This window comes from Pseudovirgaria hyperparasitica, assembly GCF_010093815.1.
Source record: "Pseudovirgaria hyperparasitica strain CBS 121739 unplaced genomic scaffold EJ05scaffold_20, whole genome shotgun sequence".
In the NCBI taxonomy this organism is placed as follows: domain Eukaryota; kingdom Fungi; phylum Ascomycota; class Dothideomycetes; order Acrospermales; family Acrospermaceae; genus Pseudovirgaria; species Pseudovirgaria hyperparasitica.
In genome coordinates this window covers 559,942-583,373 of record NW_022985568.1, presented here as the reverse complement: position 1 = coordinate 583,373, position 23,432 = coordinate 559,942, and the positions used below count along the sequence as shown (strand labels likewise).

The following is a 23,432-nucleotide window of genomic DNA, read 5'->3' as shown; positions in this document are numbered from 1 at the left end:
GACGGAGATGCACTAGCTCAAGCTTTTGGGGACTCTTCAATGATCAGATAATGTTCATTTATGTAAGCACTGACTAGTGTTCACAGACATATGAATGTGTGGGTATTGTCGCCCGGGTATGCCTAGCTAAGTGAGACAAACTAGATGTGCTATGTTTATACGTCTGCAGTAAGTAAGCTGAGGTAGATACCCCAAGCTACACCAATAACACTCCCAAATATGACTCGTTTCTCAACCGGGATGGCAGTGAAGCTGATCAAAGACACGATGGGCCATACCTTTAGCCCATCGAGCCATAGTGGGTATGATTCCTCGACAACAGCAGTCCACACCTCGCCTTTGCTCGCCCCGTTTACGCCTCTGATGAAGGCGATGAAAGCCCAGGTATTCAACGCCGCTCCTACGCTCTGATCTAGCAAGAATTTTGTCGCAGTGTTGCCAGGGTCCAGCTCTTTCTTCTTCATTGCAGTAGGTGTGTCTTCCTCTCTCTTCTTTGCACCAGGATCGTCCTTGGGTCGCATGCTAGGAAACTTCGACTCAAGGAACTCTTGCCATAGCACGTTGGGTGGGGTGCTGAGAATACTGAATATGACGAAGCGCAGGATGGGTGTCCAGTCGAGCTGGAAATGGGACTATGTGTAGGGTGCGTCAGTCATCGTAAATTTCCCGTACAGCATTGCGGCCTACGTTTGTACGGTAGGCCGTTATGATCTGCGCAAGAATATTAGACAGTGCCGCAAGAGCAGATGCCTGTGCCGTTTGAGCCAAGAGGCCCATCATTGATATAGTAAAAGTAACGGTGTTCGTGTAGCAGTTGCGTGGTCTGAGGTTCGTGATGATGTAGGTGCTCTAACGTCAAAGGTTGATTTAGATTTGTTTGCCCCTGCTAAATATAGTGTTGACCTCACTGGTTGGGGACTAAAAATCTACTGCTGTTTGCACTTCTCGTGATCTCAACTTTACTAGAAAATGTTTTCAATATTACCACGTCATGCTGGAGTTGTCATCTAGTCGAGCGCCTAGATATTCAGGCACTAACATCAGGCATCAAGGCGCGTAGCTGATGTATAACTCATATTGTGTCGTTAGGTTACCCGTAAACAACTTCCGCGCCCGCAATAATAGACCTTTGCTCGCAATTCCCCAATCAGCCGCGATGCTCGTGTCACTTACCGTCGGCAAAGTTGACGCTGGTGTTGCCGTACTGCTTACAGAGGACAAGCGGCTGGTGAGTACACAGCTGGGTGAAGTACTATTACTCTAAGCACTCTTCTAACAGGATCAAATGATTACATAGATTGAATTTCCTTCCATCTTGCTACCGCCAGATATATCCTCCGGATCGATAGTCGACATCACCGTTGCGCGCAACCTTCAATCCGAGGCTGCAGCCGATTCAGCCTTCAGCAACCTGCAGAATACCATCTTCCGTACGTTTGGTCAGCGCGCACCTTCACCTCCCGTCCTACGCTGTCGCAATGCAACGCAGACATCAGTAGTTCTGGAATGGGACCCAGTGGACATTGCTACCGCCTCTCTTAGAAGCTTAAGTCTCTATAGAAATGGCAGCAAGGCGGGCACGATACCTAGACCGACGGAAACGCTCTCCACGAAGATAAGTGGACTAGCTGTGGACACAGAGTACACGTTCCATCTAGTCCTGAGAACATCCGCCGGGACATTCAATTCGGAGCGCCTGACAGTCAGGACCCACAAGATGACGGAACTTAGTGGTATCACTATTACCCCTGGTGTGATGCCTGCACAACTGAAAGAAAGCCTGCACAAGACGGCTGAGAAGATCGGAGCCAAGATTGTCGACCAAGTCCGTATTGACACAACACACTTTGTGTGCACAGAAGGGCGAGGACAATTGTGGGAAAGAGCTGTGGAGACGAATGTACCAGTGGTGGTTCCAGACTGGCTTATCGGCTGCGAAAGAGAAGGACGGATAGTGGGTGTGAGAGGCTACTACTTGAATGCTGATCCACGACTACGACAAGTTGGCCCTGGAGTACAACAGCAGCAGCAGAAATCACCACAGCCAAGCCCCCGCACAGAAGTGACACCGCCAACCCCGGACAGAACGACTGCAGCAGGCACGGCAAAGGAGGATGACGTCGAGAGCGAAGATGACGAAGAGGGTCCACCACCTCCACCAAAAACGGACGAGACAGATGCACCCCCTGAACCCAAGACCGCCACCGAAGAACCTAAAGCACGTGTTGAGGATGTCAAGCCCTCAAGTTCACATGGTGAAGAGGGCCCAGACAATGACGATGAGGACTCAAATGGTACAGAGACGGATGATTATGATGAGAAGGCATCAGAAGCAGGTCATATACCCGTGAGGACTAAACAGCAAGGCGGTACGGATACACCAGACAACGAGAAATTTGACGATGTTGCGCTTTAAGATTGTACTCGACCAGGAACTAAAGAGATATCGCCTGAGATCTGAAAGGGATCCATGTCAAGTTTTCAGACAAACACATGACCAAGGAAATCTGCTTCCTTAGCCGCTGGTACTGATGAAAGGGTGGGCAAGCGTATCGTTTTCACGATTCTGACTGTGGACGAGTGAGCTGTAATGTGTTCCCAAAGTATCAGAGACCCGAGCCTCAAGATCTGTGAGCCAGAGAATATTCAACATTTACAGTCCATATACGTGTGGACCGCCTACTTCTTACGTATACTGTCCTCTGTATCTTCATTCGCGGCCTAATCGCTCTCTGTGCTGTCTAGACTCCAGTCACCGCCAGTCTCCAGTATTCTCGTTCCTCTAACAATGATACCTGGGCCACTCACCGGACTAGCATCTCCATCCGAATTCGACTCACCAGTCTTACCCCTTGACTTGACCGCAGTGACCAGGCAACTGTCGACTATGTCCCAACCCTCGCGTCACCAACAACAAAATCTAGCACGTATGGGACAGTATTGAGGGACGAAGAGATCTTCGTCAGCAGCAGCAGGTGATTATAGTTGCATGTCATAATGACCATACCGCCATAGTCGCTCAATGAAGTCTCCAAAAACTTCCGATTTAGTGTTCTATCTTGATCAACATTGTAATAATCGTTCCCAACGTGTCCATTAGACATTAGGCATTAGTATTGCCATGCGTGTACGCCGTGACGGACATGGATGGGTCACACATAAAGTAGCCTCGATGAGTCTTGCATGTGTTTGTACGCTAGAATCGCCGGCAAATGTATCCGCAGTCACCTTCCCAGCTGTAGACGACGTTGTTTACAATTAACGTCGACCCCTTTGACTTTTGGATCCCATGTCTTGTTGTCGATGGATAGAGTTCGAAAGACACCATCCTCTGTCTGCATGAGATTGCCGCAACTGTGTGTTTCTTGACCTTGTCCAGTTATAGATTTTCGGATTGTGATGTTTGCTACATCTCTGTTGATTTAGGAGGTCTTGTTGAAGATCGTTTCCAATCCGTCTGTAATGGGAATGACATTTTGCCGGACTCTCCGCCCTTTTCTGATGTTGATTTTGAAGTATCTTACAATTGTGTCGTCGGCGTTGGAGGAACAGCCGTTGCACAATGGATTCTAGACGACTATACAGTATGATGTATTGATAACACCGTCCACTACAACCACGGCGACACGATCGGTCTAGGAAATAGCATCGCGAAATGATCAGCTACCAGATCCATAGAGACTGTGACCACATGAACACTGCCATGTTACCCTCCTTTTGCATGGCGGCCAAATCCTTCGACGCCAGAGGAAGAAAAGTAAATCCAAGACGGTTGAATGAAACGCTGTGAAGGCCACGAGGAGATGACAGACATTCAGTTTTATGATCATGTAAACAGGAGTGAGCGATGGTTAGAGTTTCCTTTCCATTCTGAGTGATCAAAAGGCTGTTTGACTTAGAGACATACCTTAACATGGCCAGTTGAGCAGCTCGGTACGCTTCTCCTGTTGTACGTAGTCTAGACCTTAGATACTACACTATATCGTGTCATACTATTTCTAGAAAATTGTCAAGGGTGAGATAGGCACGAAAACGCCCAATCAGCGACAGGCAGATACCAGGATAGTACATCACCATGGATGAATACACCAGCACTGCTCATAAACAACGTGCACGTATAATCACTAATGGCATGAGGTCAGCATATTGAGTGGTCACGAGTGCAATATAAGGCGATCGTGTAATTAGATGATGACATGTTTTACCAGGATGTGAACTACGCATGGTCTTGAGGTGACCAGGGGGTCTAGAATAACCTGGGGAACTCTGAGGTCATAGCGGATGCCAAGGACCCTCAACACCACGCCAGTGGAAGCTTTCTCCATATCCATGCTTCTGCAATCACTTCAGATGGCCTCATCCCTGCTCCATACTTAGCACCTTTGCATCTCTCCTCTCGCATTAATCTTCTCTATGAAGTTGTTAGTTCGTGTTTCTTCGCTTGCCTCGAACAGGCAGACCTTCCATTCTCTCGCCGCGCGGCCGTTGAATACACGATGAAGCCACCAACGGGGCCTCGACGCAAAGCCAGCACGCCTCACTACCATACGTTTCCTACGAAACCTCCAACATCCCGCGGTCCTCCTCCCCCGTCGCAGTCGACTTCGGGAGACGATGCATCGGGCGCTGATTCCGAACACGGCGATGGCCATCACGAAACCCCATTACCCAAGAAACAATTGGCTATGTTGGCTGTAATAGCATTGGCTGAGCAGACTGCCTTCAATTCAATAAGCCCTTATCTACCTGACATGGCATCGACGTTTCCGGAAGTCAAGGATGGTCAGGTCGGGTTGTACGTTGGCTTGATTGCGTCCTCGTTCGCTCTCGCTCAATTCGCTACAAATTTCTTCTGGGGATGGCTGTCAGACAAGATTGGGAGGAAGCCTGTCATATTACTGGGCACTTTCTTGACAGCCGCGTGCTTCATTGCATTCGGATTCTGCCGCACACTATGGCAAGCTATAATCGTCCAGGTCTTTATGGGTCTCGTCAACGGCAACCAGGGCGTTGTGTCGACCTGCTTGGGAGAGATCACAGACCGGAGCAATCAATCGCGTGCTTTTACATACCTCCCGGTAGTATATGGACTAGGGGCCATTACCGGGCCGCTTGTCGGCGGTCTTCTCGTCTTCAAGAAGGATCCTTTCCACCCCTCTCAACCCAATCCGTACCCCTACCTATTCCCTAATATTTTTGCCACGGCAGTCCTGCTAGTAGATCTAATACTGGCAATGTTCTTCCTTGAAGAGAGCCTAGATGAAGCCCGAGAACTGCCACCGCTAGGGAAGAGAATTGAAAACCTGTTCTCGTGGCTCTGGCAATTTACAAGCTCGAGCCGACCAAGCTACATGCGTCGTTCTATGGGAAAGCGCAGAACATCTCGCGTTGATGGGAATGACGATCGTGGGAGCATTGACGAAGAGGAGGATGACTCAGATTCGACTCCGATATTCACGACCTCAAATGACACGCAGCTCACACGTAGCGAGGTCCTAAACCGCGACACGATATTGATCATGTGCACATATTTCATTTTTCAGCTTTCGAATATCGCGTATAACTCGTTGTACCCAGTCTTTGCTCAAGCCGAACCTCCAGCGGGACGTAACCTTTCTCCCGAAGAGATTGGCCTGTCTCTCAGTTTCGCCGGCATAATCACTATTGTGTTCCAGGTCGGCATATATGGACAGCTTAGGGAGAAGATTGGTAACAAGACCACCTACCGAATTAGTCTCGTTACATTCGCTGTTGCCTTCTTGTTGATGCCGTGGGTGGGATACAAGGATGGCGACAATGGCACTGGGCTGGGTAGTGGGAAAGTATGGCTATGGATCGAGCTCGGGTTTGTCCTCATTGTCAAGACAGTTGCAACTGTCGGCGGGTTGACGTCAGCGCTTTTACTGGTACGTTCCAGACTAATCGACGTCGGATGTGTGCACTGACTATGAGCAGATCACGAATTCAGCGCCGAATCACTCTGTGCTGGGAACTTTAAACGGTCTGGCTCAGACGCTCTCTGCGGCGGGCAGAGCCGCTGGTCCCTTCATATCCGGCGCCTTGTTTACCGCATCGACCAAGATAGAACCCAAAGGCGAAGCACTTGCATTTGGGCTGTTCGGAGGTGTTGCATTTCTTGGCTTTCTCCTAAGCTTTGGCATTCGTGGGGTCGATCTGGAAGCCGAGGGGTGGGGCGACGATTCTACAGAAGATGAAGATGAAGAATTCGAAATAGAAAGTCCTGCCGAGGAAAGCGCAGGGCTGTTGCGATGAAATGATAGAGCATCATACACGCATTTAGAGGTACCTACATTGGTGTACAATATCATAGCGTAGGCAATCTCCGGCATGGTTCCCTACTAGCTTACGATCGCTTGACGTTTCAGATAGATTATAGTACCTGCTTCCACGGGCGGATCCCTGACCAGCAGGTATAGACGTTTTGAGCCACATCAACAATGACACACGAGTAATATATTCGAAAATATATTTATGATTCTGACAATCGACGCTAAATGAGAGGAACGATTATAGTGAACAAACGTGTAGGTGACTACGGACCAATGTAGCCTAGAGAGCGAGCGGATGGCATTTGATCCGTGCGGCGGTCTCAACCCGCTAACGATGGCGATACTGACACTTTATGGCGATGGCGTTCCCTTAGAGAGAGCCAAGGACAAGCATCTTTGCGTACGCCAAACAGGCTCGAAGTATGATTCCATCAACCCCAGCAGGCCCAAGGGACAACACGAGCAACGAGACGGTAGCAGTGACATATCTTCAATAATTGTTATCGATAAGGCTGAAGCACCCATGATACTAAGTCTGTGTTTGGAGTGTATTGTTACTGTTCCGTGAGGTCGCGCATGTCCGGACTGGAGGAAGAAGCTTGGGATTCCAGAAACGTAGAGAGGTAGAGACAGAAAGGGAGGAGAAAGACGGACCAATCAGCGCCCTCGGTTTCAAATCAGAGCCTAAACCCCGCATCAGCGAGCGCAGTCATTGGTCAGTTAGTGCACGTCAGGCCATTTAAGGATTTTAAGCTCATTGTAGTGATCGGCGTGGCTCCACCTTGTCCGCCACTCCATCATCCCTGATCCAATATCATCATCCGAGGCTATAGTATAGCAGTAGAGAGAAACTACTGCTAGTATGTGAATGTGAAGACTAATCAGACATTACTCAAAATGGGCTGTCTGCCCTATAAACGAGTCTGGTCATCCAGCAGCAACCATTGCACCTCGTTGTCCAACTGATACTGCGTGTTCAAGATAGTCACCATGTTCGGCTCGATTCAGACAACAACATTGCTGCTGTCACTCCTTCAGTGCTCCTGGGCTCTTCTTGGACTTTCTACAGATGATCCACGATTCAAACAGTGGGCTGCTCCAGGGCCGAATGACGGTATGTAGAGATATGACAATGTCTCCAATCTCGTGGTCGCTAACATGCATCTACAGTCCGTGGACCTTGTCCTGGTCTGAATACGCTGGCAAATCACGGATTCATCAACCGAAGTGGCCGGAAGTTGACCCTGCCAGAGGTGCTCGAAGGCAGCTTGGCTGGCCTGAGTATCGGCCCAGACTTCACGCTCGCCATCTTCGCCGCTGGTCTTCTGGCGTCACCAAATCCGGTCGGAGGCACCTTCGATCTGGACGATCTCGCACTCCACAACTTCCCCATTGAGTAAGTCAACCCATCTCACAACGATAGGAAAGGCATCAGGCCGCTAACATGACGCAGACACGATGTCTCCCTGTCCCGCCAGGACGCCGGTCTGGGCAACCAACGGGTGTTCAACAGCGGCGTGTTCGAGGAGTTTATCTCCTCGTTCGGCGACGCAAAGTACACCAACATCCAATCCGCCGCAAAGGCCAAGATCAAGCGCTTCAACACCCAAAAGGCCAACAACCCGGACCTCATCTACGGCATTCGCGAGTTCATCCTTTCCTACGGCGAGACGGGACTGTACCTGCAGACGATGGGCAACGACACCATCTCCGGCGTCACCAACATCGACTACATCCGCAGCTTGTTTGAGCGCGAGCAGCTGCCGTATGATCTCGGCTGGAGGCCCAACCCGCAGCCCGTCACGCTGTTCAGCCTCGGTGCTATGATCTTGCCTTTGGCTGCTTCTAGTGGAGAGGCTGTGCCGGAGGGTCTCACGCTCGCTGCAGACAGCTACAAGGACCTCTTTGGGCCCCTTGCAACGGTGGAAAATGTGCTGGGAGGCGGGGCTAAGAAGCCGCAAGGGGCGCGCTTCTCATGATGACCCTCTCTATGCCTTTGAAAGGTGTAAAAAATACGATAACTTTATTGTACACATTCCTTGGACAGTACATAATTCCCTTGAGTAATATGATAAATGTGTAATATAATTGGATTACACCAAGTGTAAATTAGACTCTTTCCGTTGTTGTATTCGTTGAAGATATAATGTAAAATTTGGAGGTGCAACACTTGCGCAGGACCGATACCTATGCTGGCAGAGGCAACTATATCTTATCTACTTGTCGCTACTATCGCTATCATAATGGTCAATGACTCGGGTCACAGAAGGCTAGATACTGTCCCTCGACCAATACGCGTTCCGTAAGAAGCAGCATTCGATTTCCTAATTGGGCAAAGCTAAACGCTCCATGCATTCCACTCAAGCCTCAAGGACTATTAGTCCCAGCACATAACAATCAAAGACATCTTACAGTCAACCTCCTAAAGAGTCGTCCATAAATGGCTAGACAATGAGTGGTAGAACACTGCGATGCTCTTCTTTGAGATAATCTTTCCCAACAGCGGGGATGAGGGGGCTGACAAGCAGCTATATATGTATGCTGAGATATATATATATATACATGGACCTATACGTATAATTACAATATCTATATACACACCACCACCATCCAGTCCACAGAATAACCACCCTCTCAAAACCCCTTCCCCCCAGAAAAACACACCCCCAACCCAACCCCTCACAAACCTCCTCCCACAATGACCACCCCCAAACCCATGACGCACCTCCCCAACGCCCAAAAAACCTTCCAACCACCCGTCCTCCCCACCCAAGCCAACGCCTTCCTCGGCGACGTCGCCTCCAGCCAACACCTCGACGCCGACAAGCCCATCAGCTGCGGCTTCTACCGGCTCGAAAAGGGCGCCCCGCTCGTCTACACCTACACCTACCACGAGTGCAAGATCATCCTCGAGGGCAGCTTCGAGATTGCGGATGAGACGGGCCAGAGCGTGAGTGCGCGGCCGGGGGATGTGTTCTTCTTTCCGAAGGGTGCCACGATCACGTTTCGGACGGAGGAGTATGGGTTGGCGTTTTATACGGGGCAGAGGGCGGAGGGGGCGGCGTAGAGGAGTGCTTGGGGTTTGGGATAGGGGGAGGCAAGACTATGGAGTTTGAGGGGTGGTAGGAGGAGAAGGAGCTGTGAAGGCTTTCTGGGTGTATTGTGTGTGTTTGATGTAAACAAGCATCCATCCACATCGGGTATGCAATCCATCTATCCATATGCAGGACACAAAATACGCACCACGCTCTGACGAGTACCCACACCAGCGCGGCCCACACACAGTCTAGCAGAATTAGTGTAATCAACGCATCACCACCATACTTCTCCTTACATCACCATCCTCCTCCTCCCTATTCATAATTACCACCAGCCAATCTCTCCAAACCACCCTTCCTCCAGCCATGTAAACCGTCCTACACACAGTCGCACGCCAAGTGGCACCTCGCGACCCGAACACATCCTTCTACTTCCCACAATGGCACCGTGGGCTCTAGTCTCGCCTGCCAGCCGCGGCATCGGCTTCGCATTGACGCGGCACATCCTGCAAACGTCGCGCGTGCCAGTCGTTGCGACTGTCCGTAAGGACCGCGACGTTGTCAAGGAGCAGCTGCTTGATGGGCTAGGTGCGGACGAGGGCCGGCTGCATGTACTTGAATGCGATGTTCTGGGTGAGTCGAGGGGATTGTTGGAGTGGGGGGTTGGGAGCGTTTGTGGATTATTACTGACAAAAGATGCAGACGAGAGTAGCATCGAGGCCGCGTCGTCGCGGTGCGAGGATCTGTTCCCTGTGAAGGAGGGGAATGGTTTGCATCTGGGCTTGGTTATACCTGGGATCCTCTTTCCTGAGAAATCGCCCCGTCAGATCGACGCCGACAACGCGCTCCTCACGTTCCGCACGAACACCCTTGGTCCGCTCCTCATGCTGAAGCACTTTGAGCACTTCTTGCCTACGAAGCAGATAAACAACACCTCGGCCAGTGAGGTGGAAGGGCTCCCTAGCGCAGCGATAATGGCACTCATGAGCGCGCGCGTGGGTAGCATAACAGACAACAAATTGGGCGGGTGGTACAGCTACCGTGCGTCAAAAGCAGCTATAAATCAGGTTGTCAAGACTTTTGACAACTATTTGAGGACAAAAGCCGGGGATGAGGCTTTCTCTGTGGGCTTGCATCCAGGCACGGTGAAAACTGGGCTGAGCAAGGAGTTCTGGGGCAGTGTGAAGAAAGAGAAGCTGTTTGAGCGGGAGTGGGTGGCTGAGCGCTTGATCGACGTGTTGAGGGAGAAGGCAAAGAAGGTTGAGGAGAGTAGGGGGAGATGTTGGGACTGGGACGCGAAGGAGGTGTCGCCATGATAGCACTGGATCGTCTCAAAGACTAATGCATTTGATTGCTATACACCCTTCGTCATGTTTGCTCTTTTACTTCTTATTGAGCTCCTCTGAACGGGCTTTCAGCTCCTCCTTGGTAGCTTTGGGTGGGAGGTCTTGGTTGATCGTGATCCCCTGTGTGATGTCAGCACGAGTGGAGATACTGCACTGACGCTGTACGTACCGGAGCGGCCTTGTGCGCATCCGCATGAAGCTCGTGAGTAGATGCGGTCGAGTCTTTGGAACCCTGGGCTACCTTATCGGTCAAGTCTACGAATGCGTCAGGATATGATACTTGGACAGAGAGAGACTGGTGGGGCATACTGGAGCCGGCTTCTTCTTCCTGTGGGAGGTGAGGCATCTTGATAAGTGTTTCGAGTATGTTATGTGTTTGCTTTGAGGGTGTTATGTGGTTGCCGAAGTGTGAGTTAATTGCTGAAGTGTGACTGTGTGAAGTCAAGGCAAAGCCAAAGATGGCACTTGATATACTACAGGCAGGTAAGCTGCGCCTGCCCTGCCAAAGTCTCATGATGACGTAGACCAAACACAAGGGTTCACCCAGGGCACGTGATACCACCATATGAACGCATGCAGGCACTATATAGACGCGGTCGTTTTACATAAGTCCTAGAACGTCCAACAAACAAGATAGCACTCTTGCGAACGACTTCAGACATGCTCCTATTTCAGCAGAGATGAGTCCATGTACAAGAACTGACTGAAAGCATCGCGTCGTCTTTGAAATAGCCCGAACACGCGATTAATCAAAATTTCGTCTTCATCTTTAGCATCAGAGCGGACAATAACTTCTCAGATACACGCAGACTATTCAAAACTTCTATATTGATGTCAATGATTTCTGATGTTAACGGAGGCATCATAATTCCCTAGACACGGCGTATTATGTGACTGACTCTCACACATCTTGCGTGCCATCAAGTATTCAGAACTGTAGCTATCACCGTAGATATATTCTTAGCCAAGAAGCTGGAACATGCTGCTCGTGGTGATATAGACTGACTGCCGTCCTCCAAAGTTTAGAATGCGACATATATGCACAAGAGGGGCCACGATACAGAAGTCTGGACCGCCCCTTGACTGCCGCGAGACGCAGCGCTAAAACACGCGGCACATCAGACGTCAGGGGGCGCCCGTGACAGCCGAGACAGCCCAAGCTTAAGCTTTGCGGGAAGCCGGGACGGCGGCGGCGCATCTAGATCCCCTGAGACCCTGTTGTGCATCGCCGGGTTAGACATATGCACCGCCACGAATGCGTGTGTCCACGGGTGCTACACTACAGAAGCAGCTGGTGTTTAGATCTAGTCCCTCTGGCCGGCGCGGTGGATTGCAAATCAATGGTTGTTGGGTCTGGCGTTGGGCCTGCAGGGCGACGTAATGCTCCATTTTAGCTTCTTTATATGGATCCATCCACTTCGGTCCCCTCTATAATCCACTTACCATCCTCTCATCTACAGAGCCAGACTCAGATCATAATCTTCACTTCATCCTTTTCACGTTCGCCGTCTCCTTCAAATCATAGCAACCAACAATGTCGTTCCTCAAAGACGTAATATCTGAATTCACAGGCCATCACGGCTCTCACGGCAATTCACACTCCAGTGGCGGCGGTGGCAGTGGTGGCCCAAACGGGCCCCCACCGCCCGTCTCCCCTCCGTGGTACGCCGAATGGGACTCCCGCGATGCACGCTGGCTGTTCGTTAACCAGCAGTCCGGTGAGCGAACATTCAATTACCCAGGCCCTGGATACCAGAATCAAGACAATTACAACCAAGGCGGCTACAACCAAGGCGGCTACAACCAAAACTACACCCAACAGCCCCAACAAGCAAACCCCTACCCCGAAAACCCACGCCACAACACGCATAACCAGCACAACGGCCTCAAATATGGCGCAGCCGCAGCAGCCGGCGTCGTCGGCGGCGCACTGCTCATGCACGAAGGCGAGGAAATGCGTGCGTTCTCCCCGTTTTTCCCCTCCCTCTTCACATCCCCTCAATGCCCCTCCATCCACAACTAACTAACACCAAACCCCCACAGAATCCTCCTGGAACCGCGAGAAACACAGCCTTGAGAACGACATGACCAACCTCGAGACCGACGCCTCCAACTTCCCCGAAGACGCAGCTGAGTGGACAGGGCGCAAGGTGCAGGACGTTGAGGACGTGCCGCAAGATGTGGAGAGGCGCTGGGATAATGCGGTGCAGGACGTTGAGGACGTGCCGCAAGACATGGAGAGGCGCTGGGATAATGCGGTGCAAGATGTCGAGGACGTGCCTGAGGATGTGGCGGGGTGGGCCGGGCGGAAGGTCGGTGATGTGGAGGGGTTTGGGGATAGGGTTGATGATGCGTATGATGAAGGGAGGGAGGAAGGGCGGTACGATGATGGGGATGGTGGTGATTTTGGGGGCAATGATGGAGGGGATGACGGGGGCTGGTGAGCGGTGACTGGGCGAGGATTGTTGAATTATGTTTTTGTATTGTTCTTTCACACGACCCCTGACTAGTAGGAGACTTCTTCGTGAGTCGTTTATATATATATATATACCATGTCCACCGCTATTACGCGTCATATATACATTACCCTTCTTCCGTTTACGTCACTTAGCACCACTGAATATATCCCCCCATTATATCTCAATCTAATGCCCACTCAGAATCGTATCCGCCGCCTTCTCAGAGACAACCATGATAGGGCTCTGAATAAAGACGCCCGGGATCTTCGGAAACACACTGGCATCCACAACCCGCAGTCCCTGCACACCACGCACCTTGAATTTGCTATCCAGCACCGCATTCGGGTCGTCATCCGCACCAATCGGCGCCGTGCACGACGCATGGTGGCCCCAGGCACGATTCTTCACATACGTCTCGAGCTGCTCGTCCGTCTGCACTTCCGGGCCCGGATACTGCTCCGTGAACTTGCTGCCGCCGAAGAAGGGATACTCGTTGCGGTAGCGGTCAAACGCGTCGCGGCCCATCTTGAGCGCCTGCACGAGCGTGCTGAGATCCTTCTTGTCGGCGCCATCAGTCGTGGTGCCGGTGTCGAAGTAGTTGAAGTTGATGATGGGCGTGTCGAGCGGGTTGGTGGAGCGTAGCTCGACGGTGCCGGCTGTGTTGCGCGTGTGTGCCTTGAGCGCGTACCAGGCGAAGTTGTTGTGTGTGCGCACCGCGTCATCACCCCAGCCGGGGAAGTAGCCCGTGAAGTTTGTCGGCGAGCCGAAGATGTACAGGTCGATGTCAGACGTGTCGGCGAAGTCGGAGTGGACGGACATGGTTGCGGCGAGGCCGTTTGTGGCGTATGCGCCGCGGGCAGACAGAATATTAGGGTTATTCTTCCACTCCTTGTAGCATTCGTCGTGGTCTTTCATGTCAAAGGTGCAGCCCTTGAGCAGAGGAAAGTCGGTCTCGTGCGCAGCCGTGATTGGGATCTCATAGCGGTCTTGCATGTTCTTGCCGAGCCCGGGAAGATCAGAGAGGACTGGGATGTTGAATTTTTGGAGTTCGGCGGCGGGACCAACGCCGGAGAGTTTGAGGAGTTGCACGGTGTTATAGGAGCCGCCGGAGAGAATGACTTCTTTGGAAGCTTTGACGGAGCCCGGGGTACCTTGACCGCCACTAAGGGGACTGGCTTTGTACAGGTTGGCGCCTTGAAGGTAGGATACGCCGGTGGCCTTTGGTGGGGAGCTGGAATCAAAGTCTACCTTGGTAACGAAAGTGTTGCGACGAATAGTCAGGGGGTAACCCTCATCGACGGTCTCGAGGATGTGTTCTCGTACACTCTTGCGAGCGCCGCCCGAGGTAATAAGGGGGATCTGAAACAAGCCTTCTTTAGAGTCACGACCAGGGACGCGGCCATTGGGGTCAGTAAGGAGGGTCCCCAGAACACCAACGAGGCCATCCAAGGGTTTTGGTCCAGCACCCATTACAGCAGCTCCGGCTGCTAAATGCTGGGTAAGCTGGAAGTCCCGGAGAAGGATTGTTGGGTCGGTAGAAGATATAGACTGCCATTCGTAGACCTTATCCAGGTACTGTCCCATATTGGATGCAGCCCAGGTATCATCGCCAGTGATGGTAGAGATGTAGTTCCAATCACTATCATGGGCAGTAATCCATATCAATGCGTTATGGGTAACGCAACCACCAAGCATCTGGGACCTGGGATAGAGGATACCTAGCGGCTTTGCGCCTGGAGGCGGCGTGAGGCCAACGTACTGCTGGCCATTTCCGATATCGTATGCGAACTTGGGGTCTTGCTTGGCGCGTTCGAGATCTTGATAGTGGTTGACGAAGAAGTCCCATCGCATCTTCGGGTCCTGGGTAACAATAGCCTGGAAGGCGGGAACAGTTGTGTTGTCGTTTCCAATCTGGTCGTCACCGGCTTCAATCAATAAAGTCTTCTTGCCAGCTCTGGCAAGACGGCTGGCAAGCGGGCCACCACCGGCACCGCTGCCGACGATGATGTACTCGTAGTCGGAGTCGACATTTGGAGCTGGAGCAGCTCCCACGATGGAGGTGAAGGCGAGCAGAAGGGAAACGACAGCTGAGGACCACATCTCGACGACAGTTCGAGATCAATCGTGGGGCGTCGGAGGAAGCAAGTTGCAGACCGGCGCCATGGAGAGTTTATATTCTCCTGGCAGAGGCGTACTGCTGTAATACGTTGGTATGCGTAGCCGGTAACTAAGAGTTAGTGGTTTCGCTCGTGGATGTTTCGGCCCATGTGAGCCATGTCTGTAAAGTGCACAGTGCGTCGATCGGAGTGATCGACAGTACCTCCTTTAGGACGCTCATAGTATACGGTCATTCCCAAGTTTGAGGTCTATATTTTGACTTTTGAGGATGATAGATGGTAAAGTTTCGTTCTAAGTTTCTTTATTGTCAATGAGGCTCAGCTTCCAAGCAGTGGAATGTAACTGCTGAGGCCCTCAGCAACTTTCACTTGAAGTCGGCGTATGTACATAGTACTGTACCTGCTAACGATGATGCTGCCACTACAGTAGCTGGCTCTACTGCTATTGCTACTGCCTAGGTAGATACTGTTACTGCTGTCATTGCGTCTAACGATACTGTTGTCACTTCAAACACCTGGAACGTTAGCGTTCGTATGCGAAGTCGAATGACAGATCCTACGCTATGCCCGTTTAGGATATTAACGTCCCTTTAGAGCAATTTAGGATTCAATGGCAGCGCCATCGCCGTCGACTCCATCCCTGTCCACATCCCTCGGCCTCGGCCGTCAACTCCGGCACGTGTTTACGTCTGCCGGCCCGTGATTGGTTGTAGACTTTCTTCGCCCTTTAAATTATGGCTTCTCGACGCGACCGCTGTTATTATTATGTGTAGGGACTAATTGCGTACATAGACTAATACATAGACTATATCTAGCACTATCAAGTACCCTCTCTGTGTACTGCTATACACAAATAGTCAATCCATCATGCACCAGTACAACGACTAACTATACTGCACCGCTCGGCACCACTCGACACCTCATCCCTTGAGGCCTTCTTGTGGAGACGTTCCATCGTATTGGAGATGTCTGTGCGCCCTCGTTTTCTGCTTCTGGAACCCTGTTGACCAGGTATTTCATCCTCATACTTGTCAATAGTCACTCTAACAGGCAGGGTGCGTCAACATGTCCGATTCCCTGATTCACAAACTCGTGTTGCCACATGCCACGCTACTCTAAACCATCGCCACTACCTCCATGCGAATGCATCACCATCAGTCCCCTACTGCGGGGTTGATCTTGGACGAGCCTCGGATTTGCATACACGTTCGATCCTGGCGGTAGATCCCGGCCTTGTGGCTGATATCGTCTAAACATGCTATCGCTAGATGCAGATCTGATTGCTCTATACCGAAATAGGGGCGTCAGCCGGAGATCGATTTAACGTCTATTAGCCTGTTACAAGCTAATCATCCAGAATTCCATGCCAAGAAATCTACCGAGAATCTAGAGGGGAGAGGCGATATAGACGCAATAGAGAATTTTATCATCCAAGAAGTACTGTCTCTTCAGCAGTGAACCAAGCCACACTTTCAGCAATTCTTACCTCCCCACCCACAATCCTTCATCACCCTTAGCCAGTGCAAATGCCTGCTGACCACGTACTCACGTCAAGCACGATTTCAGAGCTGCGCCGCTCGTATCCATATCTTATTGAGAACTTGGACCACTCGTAGGCCTCTCCTCTTGCCTTTCTTTTGCTCCATAACCCATCCGCATCCACGACGTCATGAGAGAGTGCCCGTTTCAGAGTTGCGCTTTGAGCCGAGTCGCGCCTCAGCGGCGTATGCATCCTCTCATATCCACGCTTTCTTGACTATCTCCTCACAAGGGTCAATAATGCTGATCTTCAATCGCTTTGACATATCTCTCTATCGTTTGAGTACCCAATTTAGATCGTCTTCGCTAACCGCCTCGGACCGTGCTGCCATCAGTAGACAGATGTGCACTATCACAGGCCACGACTGAAACGGAACGCATGCCAGCTGCTTCAATACCTTTCGAGGTAATTCGTCTGATATCGGCAGGGGTACATCAGGCACTGCTTGGTGCAAAGTGCAACGATGTCACATATCTGTACGCTTCAGCTGCGCTCATGGTATCTTGTAACTGCAATATGATAAATCTTCAAAATCGCCAAAATAATCAGGTGGCACGCAACTGCCTAAACGTTCTTTAAGCTCTACACCGTACGATATATTGTTTAGCAATCTGCCATCAGTACACGGCCATCTGAACCGCCTAACCAGATTTGTCACATGCTCTATCATCGAAAACAGGGTACTTGCGCAGCCCAGATAGATCTGTCTGTGCTCCGATGTTCATGAGTGGTGTCATCGGACTCGTCGTTATGTACAGACGTAAGTCTCGAAATCACGTCGAGTTACATCCACGACCTGCATAGAAACCTGAACTCTTTCTTATATCCTCCGCGAAGGACGCCACGCCGTTGGCATTTCCGTTCGTCGATTTGTGCTACCGTGGTAGCAATAACCCAAAACGGTGAGACATTTCAGTCTCTCAGTGTTAATTGGTTGGATTCCTGCAAAACTCTAGTAAGCCGGAGAATCCTTTCGACTTTTCTTCTGTGTCATCAATCACATTCACAGCCTGTGCTACTGTCAATTTGCTTATATCCATGTGCTGCATGCCCACACCGATCAATCCTCTGCAACTCTCTGTATATGCGATTTTCGTATCGAGCCTGCTTCACTACAGGGTTTCATACCAGTGACCGTGTGATTCTGACCCACTGGTCTCAGAACGTGGACGATTTGTTAGCTCCATATGGCACGAGAATCTTCCAGTGATTCGTGAGATTGAATTAGGACGATGTATAACCGGAGTTCTAGCTCTATGCATGTCACAAAATTTATGTGCTCCACCCGATGAGACGGTCATGTCATACGGCCCAAGCATCAATAGTTAAATACTAGTCGTCCTTTCCTACGCATTACTATAAGCCCTAGACAGCCAAGAATTGTTTCATTGGGTACATTCTTCATTCGTAAGTTCTCGCTGAAGCGACGTCTTGTGCGGGGAGTGAGCCTGCAGACCGTCAGCATCGCTAAAGCTGTGGGGGGAATGAAGACGCATGGGTGTGAAAGCTAGCATGGATTCACGGCTAATCGAACTGAGTCATGCAAACTCAGCCGATTTTGACAAAGAATTTGGGATCCTTGTCCCGGACGACAGGTTCGCCAGGTTCTTGCCCATCAGCCGCAATGAGGGGGTGGCCTTTGTTAAACACTCTATTATTTTGCTAAGTAGAACGTTATATTGGAGAGGCACTGTCTTGGTAGACGCTGAAAAGGAGGTCCGGATGGAAATATGCTGTGGCTAAGCACCTACGGTACGGGCCGTGCTATACGAATTCAAAGCCTGCCTCAGTGTCTTGACTTAAGCCACAGCCGGCATGTCGTAAGATTCTAGTTCATCCTCTGCCCAGTCTAAGGCTGAAATCTTCGATATGCATATGGCCTGACTTATGCAATGGAAGGTCTGTCAACAAAGAAGTCTGGACACGGCTATAGCGTCTTCATCCCGCGCGGAGCCTCTGCATGGTGACAAATATCTACCGATATACAAGGTTGCTGTTGAAATACATTGGTATCGCCCACTCAGGCGGTAACCATTATGATTGTCTACATCTGCGTCCTTTGCCAGCATGTCGCAAGGATATAAGCTGCTCTGATAATCATTCCCCTATGGGTTCCTCTCCAGATGCTTACTCAAATGAGGAGAAATATCTTATAATTGATCTTGTATCATTCCAGCTGAGCAAGATCTCGTACTACAGCCGCATGATCAGTGAAAATCTTGAGTCATATGATACATCAGTCTCACTAGCTTACCGTCGCCTGAGCAATTGAATAGTCACACAGGGAAGGAGATACATTGAGATGAACAATAGGGTACTTGAAGAGGCTTACAACGCTCAAAATCTCTTCTCCTCATTGCTGAGATGTGCACTAGTCAGCACGATGTATTCTAGAGCTAGACCGGGAAGTCGCCTATGTTCTGGTCATCAGACGACAGACTGTCTTGCATGTTTCGATGTTGCACGACATAGTACATGTTGAAGAACCATCTGTTTGCAAGGCTCGCTTTCAGGGTTAGTACCTGCAAGCTCTAATGGTATAACCTTTACAGTATCACGCATACTTACCAAGTCTTGCCAAGGCTTGAATATGTATTGTTTATGTGGATATTGTAAAGGATTCTCCGAGTCCACAAGGAGCGTCATAGTCAAAGTCCGACGCAGAACATTGTAACTGTTATGATCCAATGGTACAATTGTACGAATTCCGCACAAAGACTCAAGAATGGACAACGCGGACTCACATGTCAACGATGGTTCTGACGATGATTCCAAGTACCCCCGGAGACGTTGATCTATACTTTGCATGGATCTTTCAACTAAGACGAACAAAGATGTAAAGACCAAGTCAGGCGGGGAACAGCACTGGTACATCAGAGTAAACATCTCACCAATCTGTAAGCAAGCTGCAGCTCGGCCAACTCACGGTAGCCATCCATGACCGGTCCAGCATCAAACCAATGTGAGGGGTCTATGTATGTAAGACCACATAATCATAATCGAGTACTGTGAGAATATCTTCCCCATGTCTAGATGGCCCCTGCTCCATTTGCATTTTGCAGGCGTGCTCAACTTCATAGAGACTCAGAGACTTATAAAAGGTTCGTCATATCTCTTGAAAGCACATCATCAGCAGCAGCAATCTACAGCATCAGCATCAATTCAATCTCTAATCCAGATCCCCAAGCCACTACCGCAATTATGCTCTTCAACATCCTTGCCATCCAGGCCGCTCTGGTGTCGTTCACACTAGCCAATGACGTTCGCTTCTATGCCCGAGCCAGCTGCAACGACTCTGAGTTTGCTGGCTGCTACGGTGTCGCGGCACAAGTCTGCTGCACTGTTGGTGCCAATACGGCCTTCGGTGTAGGAATCTCCAAGGCGAGCAGTACCGACTTTGCCCGTATGTTCTCTGGTGGTGGCTGTGCGAGCCAGGCTTGTGTAAGTACATAACACGTTTATGGAAAGGTGAACTGACGGCAGCTAGGGTGCTGGTGGTGCTGGAACCTTTTGCTGTGTTGCTGGCGGCTCTGGCCTTACCGGGGGTTTCTGGAGTTCCGGCTCCAAGCGTGCTGCTCGTTCTGCTGAGGATGCAGAGACCTGCACTTCTTCCGTCGAGCCTAACGTCTTCGGATTCGTCTCTGACGGTACCACTCTTGAGATCACTGCGGATAGCGTCGATTCCTTCAAATCTCTCCACGAGGAGTTCAAGAGCCTCGAGGTCTCTGACGCTGAGAAGAAGGCTTGGCTCGTGGCCAACGGTGCGGTCATTTCCCTTGTGAACGAGGGTGTGGTAAGTCATTTTCCGCCTAGAACCTACTATTTCGCTCCTCCTTGACTGATGGTGAATAGATGACTGTCGCTTCTGCCATCTAGAAAATGAATCACCGGTCCTAAGAAGGCTTCGGACTGTGCTTCCTTCCTTGGGAACAGCGCATGGGGAGACGTCCTCTGTTCGACAGTGCTTCTATCGGTTAAAATTTCTAACCTGTCTCCATCTCCAAACAATTTGATGAGCGCCTGTGTAGGGCTTCCATACTTTCGCTTAGATACAAGCCACCTCTGGCTCCTATTCATAGCAATTTAACCCCTTTTTGGCCAGTAACTTTCTCGCTTTGTGCTTACATGCATCATTGGACCCTCCTAGCCATTTTCGTCGCAGAAAGACTATGTATACCCAGCGTCCAAGCTGCGATAGTAACTAATTGGTCGAGAGAGCTATGGTCTGATACAAAAGTGACAGCAAGCTTATTCGGTGACGGAGTTAGTAGCATGAGCATGACATCGAATGTCCATATAACCTGTACATTACATGACTGACTTTCTCTAGGTGTCTCGGCCGAGTGTGAGGGCCCCCTAAAATGAGACATATATCAAGCTTGTAGTATAGGGAAATCGAATGTTAGTCGGACCGAAGAAAGAAGAGAACATTATCAACTGCCACGTAGGAGTAGGACAGGATACGAGCCTCCGGGATGTGCCGGCCTATCCATTACTGAAACTGTGCGACGGTCGTGATGTTCTACTTACCGCTTTGATTTGTAACACCTTGCACGAGAAAACCTGGCAGCCGCACACCGATACTTCGCAAAGAACAGAATCCCCTGGCTGAAGATCAACCGCAATATCACAACACACACAAAGTCAGTTGCTCATATCGGCGCGACCGGATTGACCTCCGGATTGACATTGTTCGTAGCAAAGAAATCGTCCTACGGCGGTCAGCATCCGGACTGAGATTTCTTTAGGTCAATATGGTACAGATGCAGGGGCTACCAGCAATAGAACTAGGCTGTATGTAAGGTCGAATGGTTCTTGCTTCATTCAAGTTGGTATACAAGTCAAATCACGTTGTTTCCTGTTATATAGCTCTGGAATCCTATCCTCGAGTATAAAGATATAACATGGCGGGTGCCTGGAGTGAATTTCAGCTATTCCACAGAAGCTTCGAAAGTGGGTGATGACAGATAAGCCCAGTTTTATGACCATCCTAGATGACAGCCAGCAAACGAGGACATCAATTGGTAGATGAGATGCCGAGACCGAGGCTGTGGAATCCCACCATCACGGTAATGGAAATAGCAAGCACTAAAGGTTCCCGCGGCTCAGGGACGTTGCAACGTCCGTTCGCCAGTTGCGCAACGTGCGATTAAGCCACAACATAATCACCAGATAATATCCTGACAGGTCGACTTAAACTGAGCTATAAGTTATAGACTAATCATATTATCCAGTGCAAGACTGTTGAAGAAAATCTATCTTTGGCCAAATGAGACACCCGTAGAGATCATCGGAAACAATGCAGTCAAAACTGGTCTACAATAACTAGATATGTCATGATCCCAAGAAAAATGACAACTCGGCAGGATATTGATTCTTCTTAATCTCGTAAGGATATGAGTTATTGAGAAACCGAGACCCAACTGCGCCTTACGAATTCTTGGGCTCAGATGCGTGACAAAAGAAGGTATACGACATGGAAATAACGACAAGGTTCTTGGAAAAGACAGTTTGTGTGAAGATGACGGTATAGCAAGCAAAGTTTATCCACGACCTGAACAACTCGAACAAGGTACCAAGATAATGCCAGTACCCCCACAGGTGATGCAATTGTGTCCGTGGCGCCTTATTCGATGTTAGGACTAGGGAGACCCCTGGGCTCTATGACGTCAAGAATAACATTTGAACTCACCCTGAATGACCTGCGCAATCCGGACAACTATGGGGCACGTTTCCATTTATGCAATCTAGTTGCTGGCAAGAAGGCCTTTCGTAAATCGGACACTGAACATTTTGCGGACTGAAAGGAAGTGGAGCGATTGGTTGAATCATAGGTGGAGAATTCATGGCGGCTTGTAAGAGAGGCAACTGAATTTGGAGATGTAAAACTGATTGACCTGTCAGATATTGGGTGCGATTGTATTGAGAATTCAGGACAAATGGAGTCCTTTATAAATTTGCCATAGCTACCTTGTAAGCAACTTGCGAAGTCGAATCGGGTAACATTGTTCGTAGGCTGACTCTTGTCGTGTCGGCCTCGTGTGAGAGGTGGCATGGAGGGTGGCATTGACCATGGTGTGCCTAGCGGTATGGTTTAACAAAAGCTGTGAAGCCATCTCAAAGGGTTTCGGTGGCGGCCTCGGACATTCCCATAGTCAGGGCAGATACGAGTGATCATGAGGCGATATGTCCTTAGCGTGGAAGTGCAATTGCCTATACAATTGAGATGTTACACAAAGAACCAACGAACATGGGTCGAGAAAGTCGATGGCACCATTGCTACGTGCTCTTATCGTGGCAGTCTTTCGCTTTCTAAGTATGGACCGAGCTACCTACGGTCGGAGCACTATGGTGTGCACAGTGTGTTTACATCAGGTTTGGACCGTCGATCACAGACAGGGTCGGACCGAGGAGTGCCTGAATAGCACTAACAATGCGCGTGACCATATGTATTGTATGGACGTAGGATATGGGCATTGGGGTATATCTGATCCAGTCCGTCGGTCCTGGAAGCAGTCCTCAAACTTGCCGGCCCGACATGAAGAATAAAACTCTCACGTAGGCATACATATCACCACTGTCGCTGCTCTGTATGAATCCAGTTGGTCCGAACAGGCTCTTCATATTATTGCATTCCCGAAT

The 23,432-nt window shown here is 50.2% G+C and overlaps 12 protein-coding genes across 12 annotated transcripts; 7 read left to right on the top strand and 5 right to left on the bottom strand.

Moving 5' to 3' along the window:
* Nucleotides 1-41: 41 nt before the first annotated feature.
* On the bottom strand, nt 42-979 carry EJ05DRAFT_480492 (uncharacterized protein). The gene is made up of 3 exons (XM_033744878.1): nt 909-979; nt 688-849; nt 42-632 (listed from the first exon to the last, which is right to left on the bottom strand). The coding sequence occupies exons 2-3, from the start codon at nt 775-777 to the stop codon at nt 156-158; spliced, it is 567 nt and encodes a 188-aa protein (XP_033595941.1). The 5' UTR covers nt 778-849; nt 909-979; the 3' UTR covers nt 42-155.
* Nucleotides 980-1,156: 177 nt separating this feature from the next.
* EJ05DRAFT_444772 (uncharacterized protein) lies at nt 1,157-2,416 on the top strand (the record flags this gene model as incomplete). The annotated part of the gene is made up of 2 exons (XM_033742140.1): nt 1,157-1,228; nt 1,298-2,416. 2 exons carry the CDS (start codon nt 1,157-1,159, stop codon nt 2,414-2,416), a joined length of 1,191 nt encoding a protein of 396 aa, XP_033595940.1.
* Nucleotides 2,417-4,335: 1,919 nt separating this feature from the next.
* On the top strand, nt 4,336-6,522 carry EJ05DRAFT_470300 (MFS transporter-like protein). Its single transcript, XM_033742938.1, has 2 exons — nt 4,336-5,906; nt 5,956-6,522. The coding sequence occupies exons 1-2, from the start codon at nt 4,497-4,499 to the stop codon at nt 6,271-6,273; spliced, it is 1,728 nt and encodes a 575-aa protein (XP_033595939.1). The 5' UTR covers nt 4,336-4,496; the 3' UTR covers nt 6,274-6,522.
* Nucleotides 6,523-7,459: 937 nt separating this feature from the next.
* EJ05DRAFT_445112 (Cloroperoxidase) lies at nt 7,460-8,269 on the top strand (the record flags this gene model as incomplete). The annotated part of the gene is made up of 2 exons (XM_033742160.1): nt 7,460-7,686; nt 7,744-8,269. Coding segments are annotated over 2 exons (753 nt in total), but the record flags the coding sequence as incomplete, so codon positions are not given.
* A 624-nt stretch (nt 8,270-8,893) lies between these two features.
* Nucleotides 8,894-9,563, top strand: EJ05DRAFT_219237 (uncharacterized protein). Its single transcript, XM_033739877.1, has one exon. It carries the CDS (start codon nt 8,989-8,991, stop codon nt 9,355-9,357), a length of 369 nt encoding a protein of 122 aa, XP_033595937.1. The 5' UTR covers nt 8,894-8,988; the 3' UTR covers nt 9,358-9,563.
* A 205-nt stretch (nt 9,564-9,768) lies between these two features.
* On the top strand, nt 9,769-10,644 carry EJ05DRAFT_494923 (NAD(P)-binding protein; the record flags this gene model as incomplete). The annotated part of the gene is made up of 2 exons (XM_033746219.1): nt 9,769-9,961; nt 10,031-10,644. The coding sequence occupies 2 exons, from the start codon at nt 9,769-9,771 to the stop codon at nt 10,642-10,644; spliced, it is 807 nt and encodes a 268-aa protein (XP_033595936.1).
* A 66-nt stretch (nt 10,645-10,710) lies between these two features.
* Nucleotides 10,711-11,020, bottom strand: EJ05DRAFT_505119 (uncharacterized protein; the record flags this gene model as incomplete). Its single annotated transcript, XM_033747667.1, has 3 exons — nt 10,711-10,794; nt 10,844-10,929; nt 10,984-11,020. The coding sequence occupies 3 exons, from the start codon at nt 11,018-11,020 to the stop codon at nt 10,711-10,713; spliced, it is 207 nt and encodes a 68-aa protein (XP_033595935.1).
* A 956-nt stretch (nt 11,021-11,976) lies between these two features.
* EJ05DRAFT_219221 (uncharacterized protein) lies at nt 11,977-13,219 on the top strand. The gene is made up of 3 exons (XM_033739876.1): nt 11,977-12,632; nt 12,718-12,842; nt 12,894-13,219. The coding sequence occupies exons 1-3, from the start codon at nt 12,209-12,211 to the stop codon at nt 13,116-13,118; spliced, it is 774 nt and encodes a 257-aa protein (XP_033595934.1). The 5' UTR covers nt 11,977-12,208; the 3' UTR covers nt 13,119-13,219.
* On the bottom strand, nt 13,134-15,344 carry EJ05DRAFT_480486 (alcohol oxidase). The gene has a single exon (XM_033744877.1). It carries the CDS (start codon nt 15,231-15,233, stop codon nt 13,320-13,322), a length of 1,914 nt encoding a protein of 637 aa, XP_033595933.1. The 5' UTR covers nt 15,234-15,344; the 3' UTR covers nt 13,134-13,319.
* Nucleotides 15,345-19,899: 4,555 nt separating this feature from the next.
* On the top strand, nt 19,900-20,995 carry EJ05DRAFT_217671 (uncharacterized protein). The gene is made up of 6 exons (XM_033739873.1): nt 19,900-19,915; nt 19,938-19,994; nt 20,201-20,205; nt 20,359-20,477; nt 20,533-20,583; nt 20,643-20,995. The coding sequence occupies exons 2-6, from the start codon at nt 19,992-19,994 to the stop codon at nt 20,801-20,803; spliced, it is 339 nt and encodes a 112-aa protein (XP_033595932.1). The 5' UTR covers nt 19,900-19,915; nt 19,938-19,991; the 3' UTR covers nt 20,804-20,995.
* EJ05DRAFT_480484 (uncharacterized protein) lies at nt 20,819-21,433 on the bottom strand. The gene has a single exon (XM_033744876.1). It carries the CDS (start codon nt 21,158-21,160, stop codon nt 20,921-20,923), a length of 240 nt encoding a protein of 79 aa, XP_033595931.1. The 5' UTR covers nt 21,161-21,433; the 3' UTR covers nt 20,819-20,920.
* Nucleotides 21,434-22,138: 705 nt separating this feature from the next.
* EJ05DRAFT_219117 (uncharacterized protein) lies at nt 22,139-22,957 on the bottom strand. The gene is made up of 3 exons (XM_033739875.1): nt 22,761-22,957; nt 22,483-22,678; nt 22,139-22,415 (listed from the first exon to the last, which is right to left on the bottom strand). The coding sequence occupies exons 1-3, from the start codon at nt 22,855-22,857 to the stop codon at nt 22,334-22,336; spliced, it is 375 nt and encodes a 124-aa protein (XP_033595930.1). The 5' UTR covers nt 22,858-22,957; the 3' UTR covers nt 22,139-22,333.
* Between the last annotated feature and the right edge of the window lie 475 nt (nt 22,958-23,432).

Bases quoted from the DNA above. Each gene is read 5' to 3' on its own strand.
- EJ05DRAFT_219237 (XM_033739877.1), top strand. From the start codon at position 8,989: ATGACCACCCCCAAACCCATGACGCACCTCCCCAACGCCCAAAAAACC.
- EJ05DRAFT_219117 (XM_033739875.1), bottom strand. From the start codon at position 22,857: ATGCCACCCTCCATGCCACCTCTCACACGAGGCCGACACGACAAGAGT. The intron at 22,679-22,760 runs GTAGCTATGGCA...CAGGTCAATCAG, and splicing joins CTTCGCAAGTTGCTTACAAG to TTTTACATCTCCAAATTCAG. The intron at 22,416-22,482 runs GTGAGTTCAAAT...ACATCGAATAAG, and splicing joins GATTGCGCAGGTCATTCAGG to GCGCCACGGACACAATTGCA.
- EJ05DRAFT_470300 (XM_033742938.1), top strand. From the start codon at position 4,497: ATGAAGCCACCAACGGGGCCTCGACGCAAAGCCAGCACGCCTCACTAC. The intron at 5,907-5,955 runs GTACGTTCCAGA...GACTATGAGCAG, and splicing joins TGACGTCAGCGCTTTTACTG to ATCACGAATTCAGCGCCGAA.
- EJ05DRAFT_480492 (XM_033744878.1), bottom strand. From the start codon at position 777: ATGGGCCTCTTGGCTCAAACGGCACAGGCATCTGCTCTTGCGGCACTG. The intron at 633-687 runs GTAGGCCGCAAT...CCCTACACATAG, and splicing joins TAACGGCCTACCGTACAAAC to TCCCATTTCCAGCTCGACTG.
- EJ05DRAFT_480486 (XM_033744877.1), bottom strand. From the start codon at position 15,233: ATGTGGTCCTCAGCTGTCGTTTCCCTTCTGCTCGCCTTCACCTCCATC.
- EJ05DRAFT_219221 (XM_033739876.1), top strand. From the start codon at position 12,209: ATGTCGTTCCTCAAAGACGTAATATCTGAATTCACAGGCCATCACGGC. The intron at 12,633-12,717 runs GTGCGTTCTCCC...AAACCCCCACAG, and splicing joins GCACGAAGGCGAGGAAATGC to AATCCTCCTGGAACCGCGAG. The intron at 12,843-12,893 runs GTGCCGCAAGAT...CAGGACGTTGAG, and splicing joins AGGTGCAGGACGTTGAGGAC to GACGTGCCGCAAGACATGGA.
- EJ05DRAFT_217671 (XM_033739873.1), top strand. The intron at 20,478-20,532 runs CAAATCTCTCCA...GCTGAGAAGAAG, and splicing joins GCGGATAGCGTCGATTCCTT to GCTTGGCTCGTGGCCAACGG. The intron at 20,584-20,642 runs GTAAGTCATTTT...GATGGTGAATAG, and splicing joins CCCTTGTGAACGAGGGTGTG to ATGACTGTCGCTTCTGCCAT.
- EJ05DRAFT_480484 (XM_033744876.1), bottom strand. From the start codon at position 21,160: ATGTCTCATTTTAGGGGGCCCTCACACTCGGCCGAGACACCTAGAGAA.